Source organism: Bos indicus, chromosome 8 (genome assembly GCF_029378745.1).
Source record: "Bos indicus isolate NIAB-ARS_2022 breed Sahiwal x Tharparkar chromosome 8, NIAB-ARS_B.indTharparkar_mat_pri_1.0, whole genome shotgun sequence".
Lineage (NCBI taxonomy): Eukaryota > Metazoa > Chordata > Mammalia > Artiodactyla > Bovidae > Bos > Bos indicus.
The window spans coordinates 69,381,320-69,397,916 of record NC_091767.1 but is presented as its reverse complement, the minus strand read 5'-3'; the positions used below and the strand labels follow the sequence as shown (position 1 = coordinate 69,397,916).

Here is a 16,597-nt window from a genome sequence, read left to right as displayed (position 1 = left end):
CTTTCCCTTCTTCCCCGGAAACAACCGTGACTCTGTCCAGGATGGATGCATTCAGGCCCCCCAAAAAGAAACCGCGTCCGGCTGGCAGACCCCTACAGGGCCCACCCAAGACCTTCCACGGGCAAGAGGAAGCAGAGGTCACCACAAGTAGGAGGAAGAGACCTGGGCTGGCAGTCAGGCGCATCTCACAGGGAGGTGCAGCTGTGGCTATATTGAGACCGGAGGTGTCTAATTAAGACTTGTAACGACTTCTGTCGTGTGGAAACAGCAGTGCTCTGGTGGCAGGGGCACTGCCCTTTGCCAAGGAAAACCTGGCCAGCTCTGCCACTTCCTAGCTGGTGATTCTGGCTTGGAGCCTGACTTTGGGCCTCACTGTCTTTGTCTGAAAAATGGAGGCGATCATAAGGATTCCACTGGGGAGTCGTGGGGAAAATGTGATAGGGGTGCAGAGTCCCCAGGTGAACCCTGCGTGTGGGAAGTATTCCTCATTCGTGTTGGGTGGTCTCAAGGAGGAGCTGGGAGAACACATCAATCCTCGGAGACCAGTCGGCTGGCCTCAGGCAGATCTCGGGCTCATCACTGAACTCCTCTGTTTCCTTATTTGTGAGATGGTAATGGTAATAGTGAGCTTCCCTGGTGGCTCAGCAGTAAAGAATCCACCTGCCAATGCAGAAGACGTGGGTTCGATCCATGGGTCAGGAAGATTCCCCTGGAGGAAGAAATAGCAACCCACCCCAGTATACTTGCCTAGGAAATCCCATGGATGGAGGAGCCTGGTGGGCTACAGTCCATGGGGTCACAAAGGAATTGGACAGGACTTAGTGACTAAACAACAATGACAACAACAAATGGTAATAGTACCTGCCTCATAGAGTTTAAGGGAATTGAATTATTACATGTAAAATTTAAGACCTTGTCTGACACCAGGGTCAAACATACATGTCACACGTCCATATGGCAGTGTATGCCACTCAATATATGTGGATTTCACTCCTAGAGTTGAGTTTAGATAGTCTGATATTTGGGTCACAATATGGTCCACACCAGCATCCAGGAAAATAGAGGGAGGCAATTGAGGCACCCAGGGACGTTGACTAGGGCTTATTCATTAATAGATCAGGACTATAGAATGATACTTGCTTCCCAGGTGGCGCAGTGGTAAAGAATCCACCTGCCAAAGCAGGAGGGATGGGTTTGATCCCTGGGTCAGGAAGATCTCCTGGAGTAGGAAATGGCAACTCACTCCAGTATTCTTGCTTGGAAAATTTCAGGGACAAAGGAGCTTGGCAGGCTAGTCCATGGGGTCACAAAAGTCAGACATGACTGAGCACATACACACACACACACACAGAATGATACTAGCAGCTAACACTGAATTCCTGCTATGTTTAGGCAGTGCCCTATAAGCACTTTATGTACATTAACTTGTTTAACCCTTGTATCAACCCCATGAGGGAGGTACTATCACCAGGCCCATTTTACAGATGGGGAAACAAAGGCTCAGAGAGCGTAAGCAACTTCCCCAACATCATACATCCAGTAATGAGCACAGCTGAGGGACTTTCCTGATGGTCCAGTGGCTAAGACACTGTGTTCCCAAAGCAGAGTGCCTGGGTTCGATTTCTGGTTGGGGAACTAGATCCCACATGCCGAAACTAAGACCAGGCACAGCCAAATAAATAAAAATTAACATATATATTAATTTTAGAATTGCAGTGCTAAAGAAGCTGCTTGAGAGTCCCTTGGACAGAAAGATCAAACCAGTCATCCTAAAGGAAATCAACCTTGAACATTCATCGGAAGGACTGATGAAGCAGAAGCTCCAATACTTTGGCCCCCTGATGTGAAGAGCCAACTCACTGGAAAAGACCCTGATGCTGGGAAAGACCGAGGGCAGGAAGAGAAGGGGCGACAGAGGATGAGATGGCAGGATGGCATCACTGGCTCAATGGACATCAGTTTGAGAAAACTCCAGGAGATAGTGAAGGACAGGGAAGCCTGGCATGCTGCGGTTCATGGGGTCGCAAAGAGCTGGGCATGACTTAGCGACTGAACAACAACGGATATATATATTAAAAAAAGAACACAGCTGAGAGTCAAACCTAGGCTTCAACTCTGGCTCTTAAACTTATGCCATTAACCTCTAGTCCCTGTGGCCTCCCCAGGCCTACCAATCAATTCTGCCCAACAGCTGTACAAAGAAAGAGCATCAACTTTCCCTCCATCCTCAGAGCCCCATGCCCTTCAGTGCCCAAGAAGAGAGACTTAGGAGTGGACTCAGCCCAGGCCTTGCAGAGCAGGGAGGAGATGGGTCATCTCTGCCCAGTTGGGGAATGGGAAGTAGGGGTCAGGGAAGGCCTTACAGAGGAGGCAGAATTTGGGCTGGACCTTGAGGAAGAGTCAGGATGTCGGAAAGTAGGGATGGGAAGGAGGGTGGATACGCCAAATCCAAAAAACATTGTATACTCTTATCTTCTTGGCTGCTCTACAACAATTGACTGTGGTGTCCTGAAACCACTCTCCTGCTCATAAAGGAGTTCCCTTTGTTGCCTGGGAAACACTGTAAATACTCTTCAGGGCAGCTGCTAATCACTTGCAGCGTCAAGGCTTAGGGATCCTCAGAGAAGTCCTCCAAAGTGACTCTTTCATCTGACATCACCGAGACTTGCGTGATTGTACAAGATAAGATTCACATATCACGTGCATTGCTGGCAATAAGCTGAGAACTGGGAGGCAAGTGAAAAACAACCTCTCAGGAGCCAAACAGATGTCAAAGTCCATTCGCTAATGCCGTTAGATTTATTTAAGGTTTACTGTTGAAAGAGTAGACTTTGGAGTTAGATAGTCCTAGAATTGAGTGCTGGTTCCACCACTGCTACCGGAGCAAACTTGGCCAGGTCTACTGCCCTTTGAGCCTCGAGACCCTCCTCTCTCCAGCAGGGATAGCAGTACCTACATCATGACACTGCTGTGAGGAATAACGAGATCATGCATATAGAATGCCAATACTTTGCACATAATTGGCCACAGGGAGTGGCTGTGACAATTTTATGATGCCATCTTCTTCTATTCTCCCCAGCTTTTAAATGTTTCTGTCCCCTACAGTTCCATCTTTCATTCAGTTATAATTCTATGGCTTCAACCAGGACCATGGGTATGTTTTGTGTGTGTGTGTGTTAGTAACTCAGTTGTGTCTGACTTTTTGTGACCCCATGGACTGTAGCCTGCCAGGCTCCTCTGTTCATGGAATTCTCCAATCGTGCCTTGGTTAATCTGAATTTTTTTTTTAATCTCTAGCCTACTCCCAGGAGCTCTGGGCACACTGCTGAAAAAGGATGGTGAGTCTTGTGGGAGATATGGAGGGAGCAGGCTGAAGGCATACAAGGTTTTTCTAAGGCAAGGCCATATGTCCGCTAGAGCAGGGGTCCCCACCCTAATTGCCAGTCCATGGCCTGTTAGCAACTGGGCTATATTGTAGGAGGTGAACAGCAGGCAAGTGAGTGAAGTTTCATCTGTATTTATAGCTACTCCACATTGCTCACATTACTCCTTGAGCTTTATCTCCTGTCAGTTCAGCCATGGCATTAAATTCTCACAGAAGAATGAACCCTATTGTGAACTACGCACGCGAGGGATAGAGGTTGCACGCTTCTTATGAGAATCTAATGCCTGATGATCTGAGACAGTGATGCTAGCGCCAGGGAGTGGCTGCAAATACTATCATTAGCACAATAAACGCAGTGCACTTGAATCATCCTGAAACCATCCCTCCCACCCCAGTCCGTGGAAACACTGTCTTCCATGAAACCAGTCCCTGGTGCCAAAAAGGTTGGGAACCACTGCTCTAGAGACTAGGGCCAGCCCATGTCAGTGCAGAGCAAGAAGGGAAGAAGTGGGTCCTGACAAAGTTGTCCTATGCCTTCTGACAAAGCAAACCTCCTAAACAGGAAAGAAAGGAAGCTCTACCCTCCTCAGTGCTCCTCAGGGCCAGGGACTATCTCGGGCACCTGTCCATCCCTGGTGCCAGGCCCAGCGCCAGGCACAAAGTGGCCAGACAACACTGTTGCAGAAGGGCACTTAAGTAGTTGTTGAAAGAACGGAATAGGCTTTGGAATACACACAGTACTACAATCGCAGACTCGGATATCATAATCTAGGTTCTACGAGATCCTGGGCAAGTTAGTTTTTCTAAGTTTGCTTTCTCATATACAAAATGAAGCCAACAGGAATTCCCTGGCAGTCAGGTGGTTAGGTCTCTGTGCTTTTACTCCAAGGGGTCAGTTCGATCCCTGGTCAGGGAACTAAGATCCCACAGGCTGCATAGTGCAGCCAAAAAATAATAATAATAATAAGGCTAACATTAGCACCCAGCCTTTAACGTTGTGGGGCTAACTAAAAGACATAACACAAAGAATTTAACACGTGCCTGGCCAATCATTAGTGCTCAGTAGTCATTACATGTTGTTATTATCTGTGGTGAAATTTCCAAATTCCTCAGTAGAGGAATGAAAGAATCCAGGGCAAGGTCAGTACAAGACAGCAAAAAGGACCACAATTTTTAAGTTAGATTCAGAACAAGGAGAAGAACAAGGAAGGGGTAGGTTCACTGTTGAGGGACGACGTAGAAAGCTAAGCGAGAGAGATAGGGAATTACTCAACTCTCAATGAAAGTTTGTTGTAAAAAAGGATGATCTTCAAATTACAAAAAATAAACATCATTTGAAAAGGAAAGAGAAGCTCAATAATATAGGAGGAGAGTCAGCAAGCGCCTATTTAAATTGGCTTTTGTCTCTAGACTCAAAAATGACATCAGAGGACATTCAAATAACTTGCAGATGTGATCAGTGTCTGTAATCTTGAGAAGTCAGAACAGAATCTTTCCAGTTTTCAAAAGGGGTGTGTGCGAGAACGTACGCATGAGTGTTTGGGGAGGAGAGTTTGGAGTTTAATTCTGGGAATTGCAAACCATGGAGTTCAATGTTAATCCCCAATTCAACAGATGGTCTGTGACCATTTAAAATAGATAGCCTGTGACCATTTAGAAAAGAAACACTTGATTGCTAGGAGCCAGTTTGGGTTCACTGGAAATAAGACACATTAGACAAATCTTACTTCCTTTTAAAAAGGGGCTTTACCAACCGGTGAAATAGTACTTATGTTTGCTAAGGCAATCCACCCACTTACTTGGTATTTATTAATCACTTCCTATGCCAAAGACATAAAGATGACACAGGCCTGGTCTCAGAAATGGCTCCTACTGTGGTTGGTCAACCCAGTGGTGACCTGTGGCTGACTGGTAATGACTCTTAAAGTAGTCATCGTTAGTGGAATAGCTCTGCCTGAAGCCTGCAGATTACTGGGGCAATGTCAATTCAGAGGGAGATCTTGGGATCTGCTTTGATTCATATCCTGTTCAACATTTTGATCAAAGGTTGAGTTTAGAAGACCCAGAAGACATGCATATCCAATGAGCTCATGACAGAGTGAGAATGGCTACCTGGTAGATGGTAGAATTCTGATTCAAAATGATCTTGAAACCTGTTGGAATAAGCAATGTGACTGATAATAAAATCTAACCCAGCTCAAGGTTGCACTAGAACATTAAGTACCAAGTTCCAATCAAGGGATATAAACCCTGAAAAGCTGTGGGTGCAATAAAAATATGAAGGACATGGAAGACCCAAGGGTGGGTGAGAGATCCAGACTCCACGTGAAAAGCCTGTGAATGGATCTGAGAAGCAAGTAGAAAAATGCGTAGCACATAATAAATGCTCTTCATGAGTTAGCGTTTGTATACAACTATCAGTAGAAGCCTCCCATCCTCCTGGGCTTCCCTAGTGGCTCAGATGATAAAGAATCCACCTGCAATACGGAGAAGGCAATGGCACCCCAGTCCAGTACTCTTGCCTGGAAAATCCCATGGACAGAGGAGCCTGGAAGGCTGAAGTCCATGGGATTGCTGAGGGTCAGACATGACTGAGCAACTTCACTTTCACTTTTCACTTTCATGCATTGGAGAAGGAAATGGCAACCCACTCCAGTGTTCTTGCCTGGAGAATCCTAGGGATAGGGGAGCCTGGTGGGCTGCTGTCTATGGGGTCGCACAGAGTTGGACACGACTGAAGTGACTTAGCAGCAGCAGCAGCAATGCGGGAGACATGGGCTCAGTCCCTAGGTTGGAAAGATCCCCTGGAGCAGGGAATGGCCACCCACTCCATTATTCTGGCCTGGAGAATTCCATGGACAGAGAAGCCTGGCGGGCTACAGCCCATGGGATCACAAAGAATTGGACACGACTGAGCGACTTTCACACTTTCCCATCCTCCTGTGGGGTGAATGAGTACATTTCCCAGGCAGGTCATTCACAGCCACAAGGACTCAGCTCTCCTACTCGGGGGTCCTGGCAGAGGAAGTGATGCTCAGTTACCTTCTCCCCAGGTGTGACCGAGATGCGCCATACACAGTGCATGTGGGCAGAGTAGCCATTGGGGTACTCGGGGGAGGAGAAGTTGCCTGTACTGTCCTGCAGGGTCTCTCCACAGGCTGTCAAGGAAAGGAAATGATCAGATTGCTTGCTGCAGCTGCCCAGTCCCCCCAACCTTCTGGCTTCTCATCCTGGGCCCTGGTGCCCTTTGGGGGACAGCAGACTGGTTGAGCAGAGCAAAGAGTCTGGGATGGTTCTGTCCCTTTAAGATCCACCTCCTTCTCCTCTTTTTCTATCTAGTGCCAGGGATGCCCTGTTGTCAAGGCAACAAGGCTTCCAGAGTTAAGGTCAAGCTCCTTGGGAGGGCCTCATTCTGTCTCACTTCCTGGGAATTGCTTTGCACGCCCCCGCCCCCCAACCCTTGGCTTTTTCTACTCCCACTGCCCCTCACTCTCAGAGACCCTCAGAAGGTGGGTGGCTCAGCATCTCCCCATTAGAACCGAGCCCCAGTTTGGCTCTGTAACTTGAACACTGCTCCTACCTGGGTGCCCCCTCCTCAGAAACCAGGCTGCCTCTAACTTTTCTAAGTCTCACAGCTTCAACCTTCTTGGCCCCAGGGCCTGCCCTCCACCCAACTCTGTCCCGTCCCCACCCCTGCCCTGACCTGGGCACTTGTAGAGCTTGCGTGCCTGGGCAATGTCCCCCTTGCTGAGTCGTGTCCTCTGGCCAATGGGGGGCTTCACCCCATTCACCTCATACTTGGGAACGATGGTGTCCAGGAAGATGCCCCTGGGGAGGAGGAGAAGCCCAGGCCCGGGTGAGAATCAAACGGAAGGAGGGTGGCTCGCCTGCATGCACCCAAGGTCACGACCCTGCCAGAGCCCAGACATTCCTCAGCAGGGTCAGGGACGGGTGGAGACATCTCACCCTGTCATTACACTGCCCACTGACCAGCTGCCACCCTGCTCCGTGGCAGCCACGCCACAGGGCCTGGGGGAGCCCCAGGAACACTTGGGAGGTTGAGAACACAGACCTAGGAGGCCCTGGGGACCCACCCGTGCCCTGGCTCTGTCTGGCCCACCTCCCAACCCTGGGAGACCTCAGACCCCCTAGTCAGCCGTGTCTCAGCCCTGCTTCTGAGGCCCCTTGTGCTGTATCAGCCCTGCCGACACCCCTCCCAGGACTACCCAGGGCCAGCCCTTCTTTCTTCCTGATGGCACCTGGCACAAGGCCAAAGGGCAGGTTCCACTGTGGCCAGACCAGACCCCAAAACAGCCCCTCCAGCTCCTGACCCATCGTGTCTCCTGTCCCCCCAGTTCCTGCCTGCTGGGTCCCGGGTGTTTCCATCTGGGAAGATCAGAATGCAGGCAGAGCAGGCAGCCCTCCACCTCCCCAGGGCCCCTGACTCACACCCAGCTGGCTGGACCTCAGCAGGAGATGGGGTAGGATTGGTGGGAAATGGGTGGTCTGTGGGTGGGGGCTGGGGTGACCTCACCACCCTTCCTTGGTCTATTCCCTCAGGTCTGGAGGCAGGAAGAGAGGGTCTAGAAGGAGCGACTGAGGAGAGGGGAAGGGCCAGTGTCTGGGAGAACAGAGATGGAGGAAGAGGGCAGAGCCAGGCATGGGAAAGGCCAGGCGTGGCGGGTGAGGGAAAGCCTGAGGAGGGGGAGGGGCAGAGTCCCATACTCTGCTAAGGAGAAGCTGGGATGGGGAGGCTGGGCCAAGACTGCTGGGGGTTCTGCCTGTGGTTTCTGGGAACCTATGCTTAGTCATTCAGTCCTGTCTGACCCTTTGCAACATCCCCTGAACTGTATACCATCAGGCTCCTCTGTCCATGGGATTCTCCAGGCAAGAATACTGGAGTTGGTTACCATTCCCTTCTCCAGGGGATCTTCCCAACCCAGGGATCAAACCCAGGTCTTTCCCACTGCAGGCGGATTCTTTACTGTCTGAGCCACCAGGAAGCCTGGGCTCAGGATAAAGAGTAGGTGTATATGTGCTCATGAACTAGGGAGCGGGGCTGATCCAGGACAGAAGCCAGCCTTTGTACAGATCAATTACAAAAAGGCAGACCCACCAGAAAAATGTGCCCCCTTTGGCGGATGGTTGAGGGAAAAACTCAGCTCCCTTGGGCTGATACAGCTCCGGGGCCTTGGCATCCCACGTGCCTGGGCAGCAGCTGGGTTTCACCCTCCTGCGGCCACTGTGCCCAGTACTAGGTGAGGAACCTAGGCCCTGGGAGTCCCAGTCCTGCCACCGACCCACCGTGGAAGAGAGCAGCAGGGCAGGCAGCACCCATGGGTCCTCTGCTCCAGGGCCTCAGCCACCCAGGGGCCCACTCTTGTCCTCACTGATGACCCCAGTGGGGCAGGCTAGTGCAAAGTGGGAGGTCTACAGAGGGCAGGGTTGGGCTGCCCCAGAAGAGGGGGGCCCCCATCTCTCACCTGGAGAATGTGTTCCGGGCATAGTGCATGATACTGTCAAAATCATAGGTCTCCCCCAGGGACTCCACCTCCTGGACCTCCATCTTCAGGAAGTTATACTCCTGCCCTGTGAAGACCAGGAGAAGGGAGTGTGGGAGGGGAGGGGGCGGGGGCGGGCGGGGGCAGGTCTGTGGGGGTTGCAGCGCTACCTCTTTAGGGTTGGGGATGGGGTCCTCCCTGCTCTTGAGAGGTGACCCCCTACCTGGGGGTCCAGCAGTGGCCCAGGGAAGCCAGGGGGAGAGGCGGGTCTCTAGAAGAGTCTGTCCAGCAGGGTGTAGGTGGGGTGAGGATGTGCTGGAGAAATGACTCAAGGGACGATAGGAAGGAGGCGCCCATTTCTAGAACCACTGGGGAGATGAGAGCAGTGAAGAGGGGAGGAGAGGGAGGAAGCAGGAAGGGAGGGAAGAGAGAGCATAGTAGGGAGAAAGGAGAGAGAAAAAACCCTTTAGAGGACAGAATAGGCAGAGAGCTGAAGACTGGGTAAAAGTGAAGAGAAAGGCTGAGGCAGCATGGAGACAGGGCCGACCCCTCCCCAACCCCCACCCTGAAGGCCAGGTGGGTTCTGGCTGCTCCAGGCAGCCCTGTGTGCAGGACCTAGACCTGTCCGGGCCTCCATCTGACAATGGATTTGAGGTCCCTGAGCTGCCACTGACCCAGAAAAGATGCTTCAGGGGAAGCGTTTGGACCCCAGGCAGGGCTGGGACTGTAATACCACGTTGAGCAAAGGTGATGGCTTAAGGGAGCAGCTCCCACCCTGACCAGAGACCCTGGAAGGGCAGGCAGAGAGGTCTGTACCTGGCTGGATGTTCTCGCGCACGATGGAGACGTGGCGGTCTCGGTCGGGTCGTGTGTGCTCGTGCCAGAAGCCGATGACGTGACCCAGCTCGTGGACCACGATGCCAAACTTGTCACAGTTCTTGCCAATGGAGATGGCCTGGGGGCCCCCGCCACGGCGGCCCACGTAGGAGCAGCACCTGGAGGGCGGGGCCAGCTCAGGGGGGCGGTCCCGAGCTGGGGGAGTGCATCCACTCAGGGGCCGGGCGTGGCTGCCAGGGGGGTCAAGGAGCAGAGGGGTGGAGGAGGGGCCCGAGCGCGGGATGCCCGGGTTGTGTGCTGGGGTCTGAGCCACATCTGGGGCAGCTCCTGGGGAGATGCTCCCATGGCAGGAGGGGACACATGACCCAGGGCCGTGCCCGGGGGGACGGCTGCAGTACCCAGGACCGAACACGGGCTGGGGCGATGGCCGAGGGTACAGCGCCCAGGGGCCCCTGCTCACCCGCAGGGTCGGTAGGTGAACACTATATAGCTGTCCTCGTCCGTGCGCTCTAAGAAGGTGACACAGGTGTGCTTCTCCCAGTGCCTCATGGCCTGCCGGAAGACTGCCCTCTGGCTGCCTGCGGGGACAAAGGAGGCCAGGCTGTCACAATGTCCAGGGGGCTCACCTCCACCCTCCGCTAAAGAGTCAGCCATTCATCAGACAGGCAGAAGGCACCACTCACACCACCGCGTGTGAGGCTGCTGGGGCGGGGGGGGGCCTCTACCCCCAACCGCCCCCACAGCCCCCAACATCATGCTCACCAGTGAAGTTGCCCCCAATGACAAAGGGGATGACTCCATCAGGCCACACCCGCTCTGGTCTGGACGTTGCTGCCCGCCGGCTCCGGGACCGGCTTTTCCATCTCCCACGGCTTCTCCTCTGAGGCTTCATACTAGTGTTCTGGCTGTTGAGGGTAGAGGAGTTTCCTGAAACTAAAAAAGGAAGCCATTGGTAGCAAGGGCATGAAGGGCAGGAGGAAGCAAATGACAACCGATCCTCATTGTCTAGGGGTTCTGTACCTGCCCACTCCCTAAAATTTGTAAAACCCCCCAAACCAAGACCATCAGCTCTTTCATGGTCACTGGCTGTGATGCAGAGCAGTGAGAAATTTGAGTCACCCAATGTATATGACCTGGGCTGAGCCTGAACAAGAGGACAGGCTGCCTCCCTATTTCAGCTCATTCTGTAGGTAAGTATCTTCTTCATAATTTAGTTAGCGCCACTTTTTTTGTGTTTTTTTTTTTTTTTTGCATTTTTATGCCTTTTCTTGGTGATTTCACTGTCTAAAATGACCCTCTCCCTAACTCCCAAGTGCAAGAGGGCTGGGATGTATATAGGGAAAATACCTGTGTTAGATAATCTTCATTCAGGCTTGACTTACAGTGCTGTTGACCATGAGTTCAGTGTTAATAAATCAATGACATAGCAAATAAGATGTCTTTAAATAGAAACACATATATGACTTGGTTATGTGTTAACAAGTTGATGAAAATGTGACCAGAAGCTTGTAGGAACTTAACCTTGTATTTCTCCTAGGAGTAATGGCTCAGAATTCACTAATTCAGTGTTTGCAGTGACTTTAGGGAAACTAACTATAAGGTTATAGTTATAACCTTATAACTATAAACTGTAACTGCCATGAACAATAAGAATAGACTACAAGTAAATAAGAGAACAGAGGTGTACTCATTTCCCTGGACCTACAGGGAACCTGAGACTAGGAAACATTCCTGCTCAGCTAATGAAAGTGTTAGTCGCTCAATCATGTCTGACTCTATATGACCCCGTAGACTATAGCCCACTAGGCTCCTCTATCCATGGAATTCTCCAGGCAAGAATACTGGAGTGGGTTGCTGTGCCCTCCTCCAGGGGATCTTCCCGACCCAGGGATCAAACCAGAGTCTCATGCATTGCAGGCAGATTCTTTACTGCCTGAGCTACCAGGGAACTTTCATAATTGTGGAGCATACAGAACTTAATGTCTTCTTTAAGAATTCCCAAGTACAGGTCCTCATTTGACACAGTAGCTCTCATGCTGGACTGGGCAAGTGTCACTACCTACATTTGACAGATAAGGAAACTAAAGCCTAGGACTTGTCCAAAGTCGGATGGTAAGTGGCAGGTCCAGGTGATCCAAATTTCCATTCAGCTTTCCCCTTGTCTTTCCCCTTATCCCATGTCTCCTAGTCCCCCCACTAAGGTCAAATAAGCCTTGCCAGTTATCAGGCTACCAGGTCACCCTCCAGTGCCAGCTGCTCACTGGCATAGTTTGACCTTTACTCCATGGACTGCCCAGCGAAGATCCTCCCTCATGCAGACTGGACAACTACCCAGCACCACCAGAGTATGCCCAGAACAGGCCCCACTGAGAATCCCCCACTTTGGCAAGGGGAGGGTTATCTGTGAGCAGGACCACGGTGCAGAGCAGTGAGAAGGCTGGACAGAACTAAAAGAGCCCAGGGCCTCGACCCCACCCTCCCCTCCCCCATTCACAAGTGCCAGGCTGGCTGGGAGGTGCTTGGACCCACCGCTGACCTTGAAGAGCTTCAAGTCCAGCTGGGGAGAGAGAAGTATAAACAAGTCATTGCAGTGTGATTTGACTTGTGAGATGCTAATAGTGTAAGCCCAGAGCAGAGAGAGCACAGCAACTGGTGGCCTGGTCATGCCTGGGAGACGATCAGGGAAGATTCTCTGATCAGGAAGATCAGAGAAGCTCTTGAGATAGGCCATGAAGGATGCGTAGAGGCTTGCAAAATGGGAGCAGGAGGAGAGGCCAGGAGGGATTGTGGGGTTGAGCAAAGAACTTGGGATTTAGAGTGTGAAGGCTTGGGTTCCTGTCCCAGTTCCGCCACTGACTAGCTCTGGGATCTTGAGTAAGCCACCTCACCTCTGTGACTCTTGGTTTCTGTACAGACAGTCTCTGATTTACGATGGTTTGACTTACAGTGTTTTGACTTTATGATGGGACGAATGTGATCCACACTCAGGAGAAACTACACTTCAAAGTTTGTTTTTTAAGTTTCCTGAGCTAGTGATAGGCAGTATCCTCTCCTGAGATGCTGGGCAGTGGCAGCAAGCTGCAGCTCCCCACCAGCCACACCATCGTGCTGGGAAACAACCCACACATTTGCAACCATTCTGTACGCAGACCATCATTCTATTTTTACTTTCAGGACAGTATTCAATAATTACATGAGGGATACATCATTTTATTATAAAATAGGCTTTGTGTTAAGATGATTTTGCCCAATAATAGGTGTATGTAAGTGTCCTGAGCACCTTTAAGATAGGTTAGGCTGAGCTATGATGTTCAGTAGATTTGGTGTATTAAAAGCATTTTCAACTTCACCTATTTTCAATTTATGATGGGTTTATCAGGATGTACCCCGTCTTGGCTCAGATAGTAAAGAATCTGCCAGCAATGCAGGAGACTCAGGTCTGATCCCTGGGTTGGGAAGATCCCCCAGAGGAGGGAATGTCTACCCACTCCAGTATTCTTGCCTGGAGAATTCCATGGACAGAAGAGCCTGGCGGGGCTGCAGTCCATGGGATCACAAAGAGTTGGACATGACTGAGCAACTAACACACTTTGACTTTTTCACACTTTCAGCCCAATCATAAGGTGAGGAAGATCTGTGTCTGTAAAGTGGGAGTTGTCCTGACCTACCTTTGAAGGTGGTTGGGGACAGTCAAGTTAGAAAAAAGTACTTTTTGAAAGTACTTCATAAACTGTAAGCAAAAACAACATGGGTGCTTAGCTTTGGGTATGTCTACACTTGCCACGGTACTGGGGAAGGGATAAAGATACACTAGGAGAAGACAAGCCCTTATGCTGGATTCAAGTTCACCACCTCTGTCCTGGGAGGGCCTGGCTGAGAACAGAGGCATTCCCTGTTTCTCCAATTCTGGAACCCGTTTCTGGGACAGAGGAGGGCTGGCCTGTACCCAGTGTACCTGCAGCTTTGATGGAAGACCTGCGGGTTGCACGCTGTCTGAGGTCCGCAGCCTGCTGCACTTGGAAGGCCCTCAAGTCCTCCTCGTCCAGGGCGATGTCCCCAAGGAAGGCAGCTGGAGAGAGAAGAGGCAAGGACAGTCAGTCGCCCTGTGCAGCACTGACTGCCTGACCTGTGGCCACTGCCCCGGCCCTCACTGCAACTGTAATCCTCAAATGCCTTCTAAGGAAGAAGAGTAGTGGGGGGCCAGCTTTGCGGATCTTTTGGGAAACTCAAGCTCATTTTTCAGTTGAAATCTCATCAAAGCTGATGCTCAGCCTCACCAGACTCCTCAAAGACAGGGTCATTTCATGTATTCCATCATTCTTTAGCAAATGCCTAGTAATGTCTCAACAGTAAAGAATTCAAAGCAGAAGATGTAGATGGGGGTTGGATCCCTGGGTCAGGAAAATCCCCTGGAGGAGGAAATGGCAACCCACTCCAATATTCTTGCCTGGAGAATCCACAGGCAAAGGAGCCTGGTGGGCTATAGTCCGTGGGGTCACAAAGAGTCTGAGCACACAGTAAGCACCTACTGTGGGCCAGGTGCTACTCTACTGTTGAGCAAGACAGAAGTGGTCCCCACTCGCTTGTAGGAAACTGACCTTAAAGATATACAAGTAAACAAAAACAGAGCTGGAGAATTCCAGGAGGGGATGGGTATTCCCAACAAAATCAAAGGCGTTAAGAGGACAGAGTGTCTACTTTGGGGGTCCATAACCTTGGCATTGTGTTGGGCATATGGAATTCGCTTAACAATTGCCATTTCAATTACACTGAGGGGGACCCTATGAATAAAAATGGGAGCAGGAAAGTGTGGTAGGGAAGTCAGGACACCTGATGGGCTCAGAGGAAAAGGTTTAACAGTGATTCCAGTCTGAGTCTCAAGTCCCCTCTCGGGAGGGAGAAAGATCTGGGGGAAAAGAGTCCCCCACCCCACAGCGTTTTGATTTCTGGTGCTGTGGGAGAGGTTTCCTGAGGGGTGTATGCCCAGCCAGCAGTGGGATTGCTTTGTCATATGGCAGTTCTATTCCCAACTTATTTTAAGGAATCTCCACACTGTTCTCCATAGTGGCAGTACCAGTATGCATTCCCACCAACAGTGTAGAAGGGTTCCCTTTTCTTCACACCCTCTCCAGCATTTATTGTTTGTAGACTTTTTGACGATGGCCATGCTGACTGGAGTGAGATGGCACCTTATTGTGGTTTTGATTTGTGTTTCTCTAATAATGAGTGATGTTGAACATCTTTTCATGAGGTTTCTAGAGGGATGGACTGAACAGTCTGCTTTCTGAAAAATACAGGGGGAGCTGAACCCTTTGGAAGGTGCTCAGATGCAAGCTTCCACGCTGGGCTGCGGTATGGGAGGCAGGAGGCGGCACTGGAGGTGGAGCAGAGAGCAGCCTCCCGCAGACCCACCCACAGCGACATCTGCTTCTCATCCCCAGTGCTACAGAGGCCTGGAGAGCAGCATTACACAAACTGTTCTAACCTTGAGGCCTTGCACACAGGTTTTTCCTCACCAGCTGGCCCACTGGGTGGACACACACATACACACCCCTCTAGTCATCACCACAGCATCATACACAGGGGTCAGTGTTCCGCCAGACTCATGGTAACATCCACACCTGTGCCATCCAAAACAGAGCTCCAAAAGTCACACAGACATTCCTGCACACACGAGCAGCACCCACACCACCCCTTCTGGTAGTGGCAGGCACTCGATATACATTTGTTCAAGTCAAGTGTCATGCTGACATACTTCGGGCTTGCAAACATGTGCCAACAGACACTCACTCTTCGACAGGTGTGACCTGGAACTGGATGGGCAGAATGTGGAATGACTTTATCAGTTGTCTAGGCCAGTGTCCCATTTTATAGATGCAGAAACTGAGGCCCAGAAGGGCAATGATTTAATGGAGATCATGCTGCTAGTCACTACCAAGGCTGGATTTATACCTCAGGCCTCCCAATTCCCAGTCCAGTGCTCACTGCACTCGAGTTCGTCAGCTTGTAGAACCCACATTCTAAATTGTTTGTTTAGTTGCTAAGTCATGTCTGACTCATTTGCGACCCCATGGACCGCAGCCCGCCAGGCTCCTCTGTCCATGGGATTTCCCAGGCAAGAATACTGACATGGGTTGCCATTTCCTTCTCCAGGGGATCTTCCCAACCCAGGGATCAAACTCCCACCTCCTGCATTGGCAAGCAGATTCTTTTCTAATGAGCCACCAGGGAAGGCCCATATTCTAAATACATATACACAAAAATACTCATTCAGAAACACACATCCACCAAAAAATATACACATCACAGACAGTCCTAAAACACATGCAGAAGCTCCAACACACACAAACCAACAGCAAGTTCCAAACCCTTTAAGCCAGTAATAGTAGCAATAATGACACCTTATGTAAATATCTGTTGAAATTTGCCTGGTGCTTTCCTGTTGACAAAGTGCTCTCACATTAATGAATTCATTAATCCTGGCCCGCCAGGGATATTCCCAATAAGCCAAACTCCAGCCATACACTTGCCAAGGAGCATCCCATTACAAACTCTTGGAGAAATAACCTAGTGGTTAGATTTGAGCCCTCCTCCCTGACTTGAGTGGGCTGGGAAACGGTGGCTGAGTGGTAAAGAATCTGCCTGCAATGCAAGAGCCAGGTTTGACTCCTGGGTTGGGAAGATCCCATGAAGGAGGGCATGGCAACCCACTTCAGTATTCTTGCCTGGAAATTCCCATGGATAGAGGAGGCTGGCCGGCTACAGTCCATGGGGTTGCAAAGAGTCGCACACGACTGAAGTGACTTAGCACGTGCGCTCACGCCAGCCCTGACTTGAGAGATCAGAACACTTGAATGTGAGATGGGAAACGACT

General features: G+C 50.8%; 1 protein-coding gene across 2 annotated transcripts in view; it reads right to left on the bottom strand.

The window, feature by feature from the left end:
* Positions 1-16,597, bottom strand: part of BMP1 (bone morphogenetic protein 1) — a 47,413-nt gene that overhangs the window by 25,169 nt on the left and 5,647 nt on the right. For both annotated transcript variants that reach the window (XM_070794883.1, XM_070794881.1), the window contains exons 2-8: positions 13,679-13,792; positions 10,486-10,656; positions 10,184-10,301; positions 9,703-9,881; positions 8,869-8,974; positions 7,089-7,213; positions 6,428-6,543 (exon numbers count right to left, since the gene is read on the bottom strand). In XM_070794883.1, the coding sequence (XP_070650984.1) occupies positions 6,428-6,543; positions 7,089-7,213; positions 8,869-8,974; positions 9,703-9,881; positions 10,184-10,301; positions 10,486-10,656; positions 13,679-13,792 (929 nt within the window). The remainder of the gene's footprint in view (positions 1-6,427; positions 6,544-7,088; positions 7,214-8,868; positions 8,975-9,702; positions 9,882-10,183; positions 10,302-10,485; positions 10,657-13,678; positions 13,793-16,597) is intronic.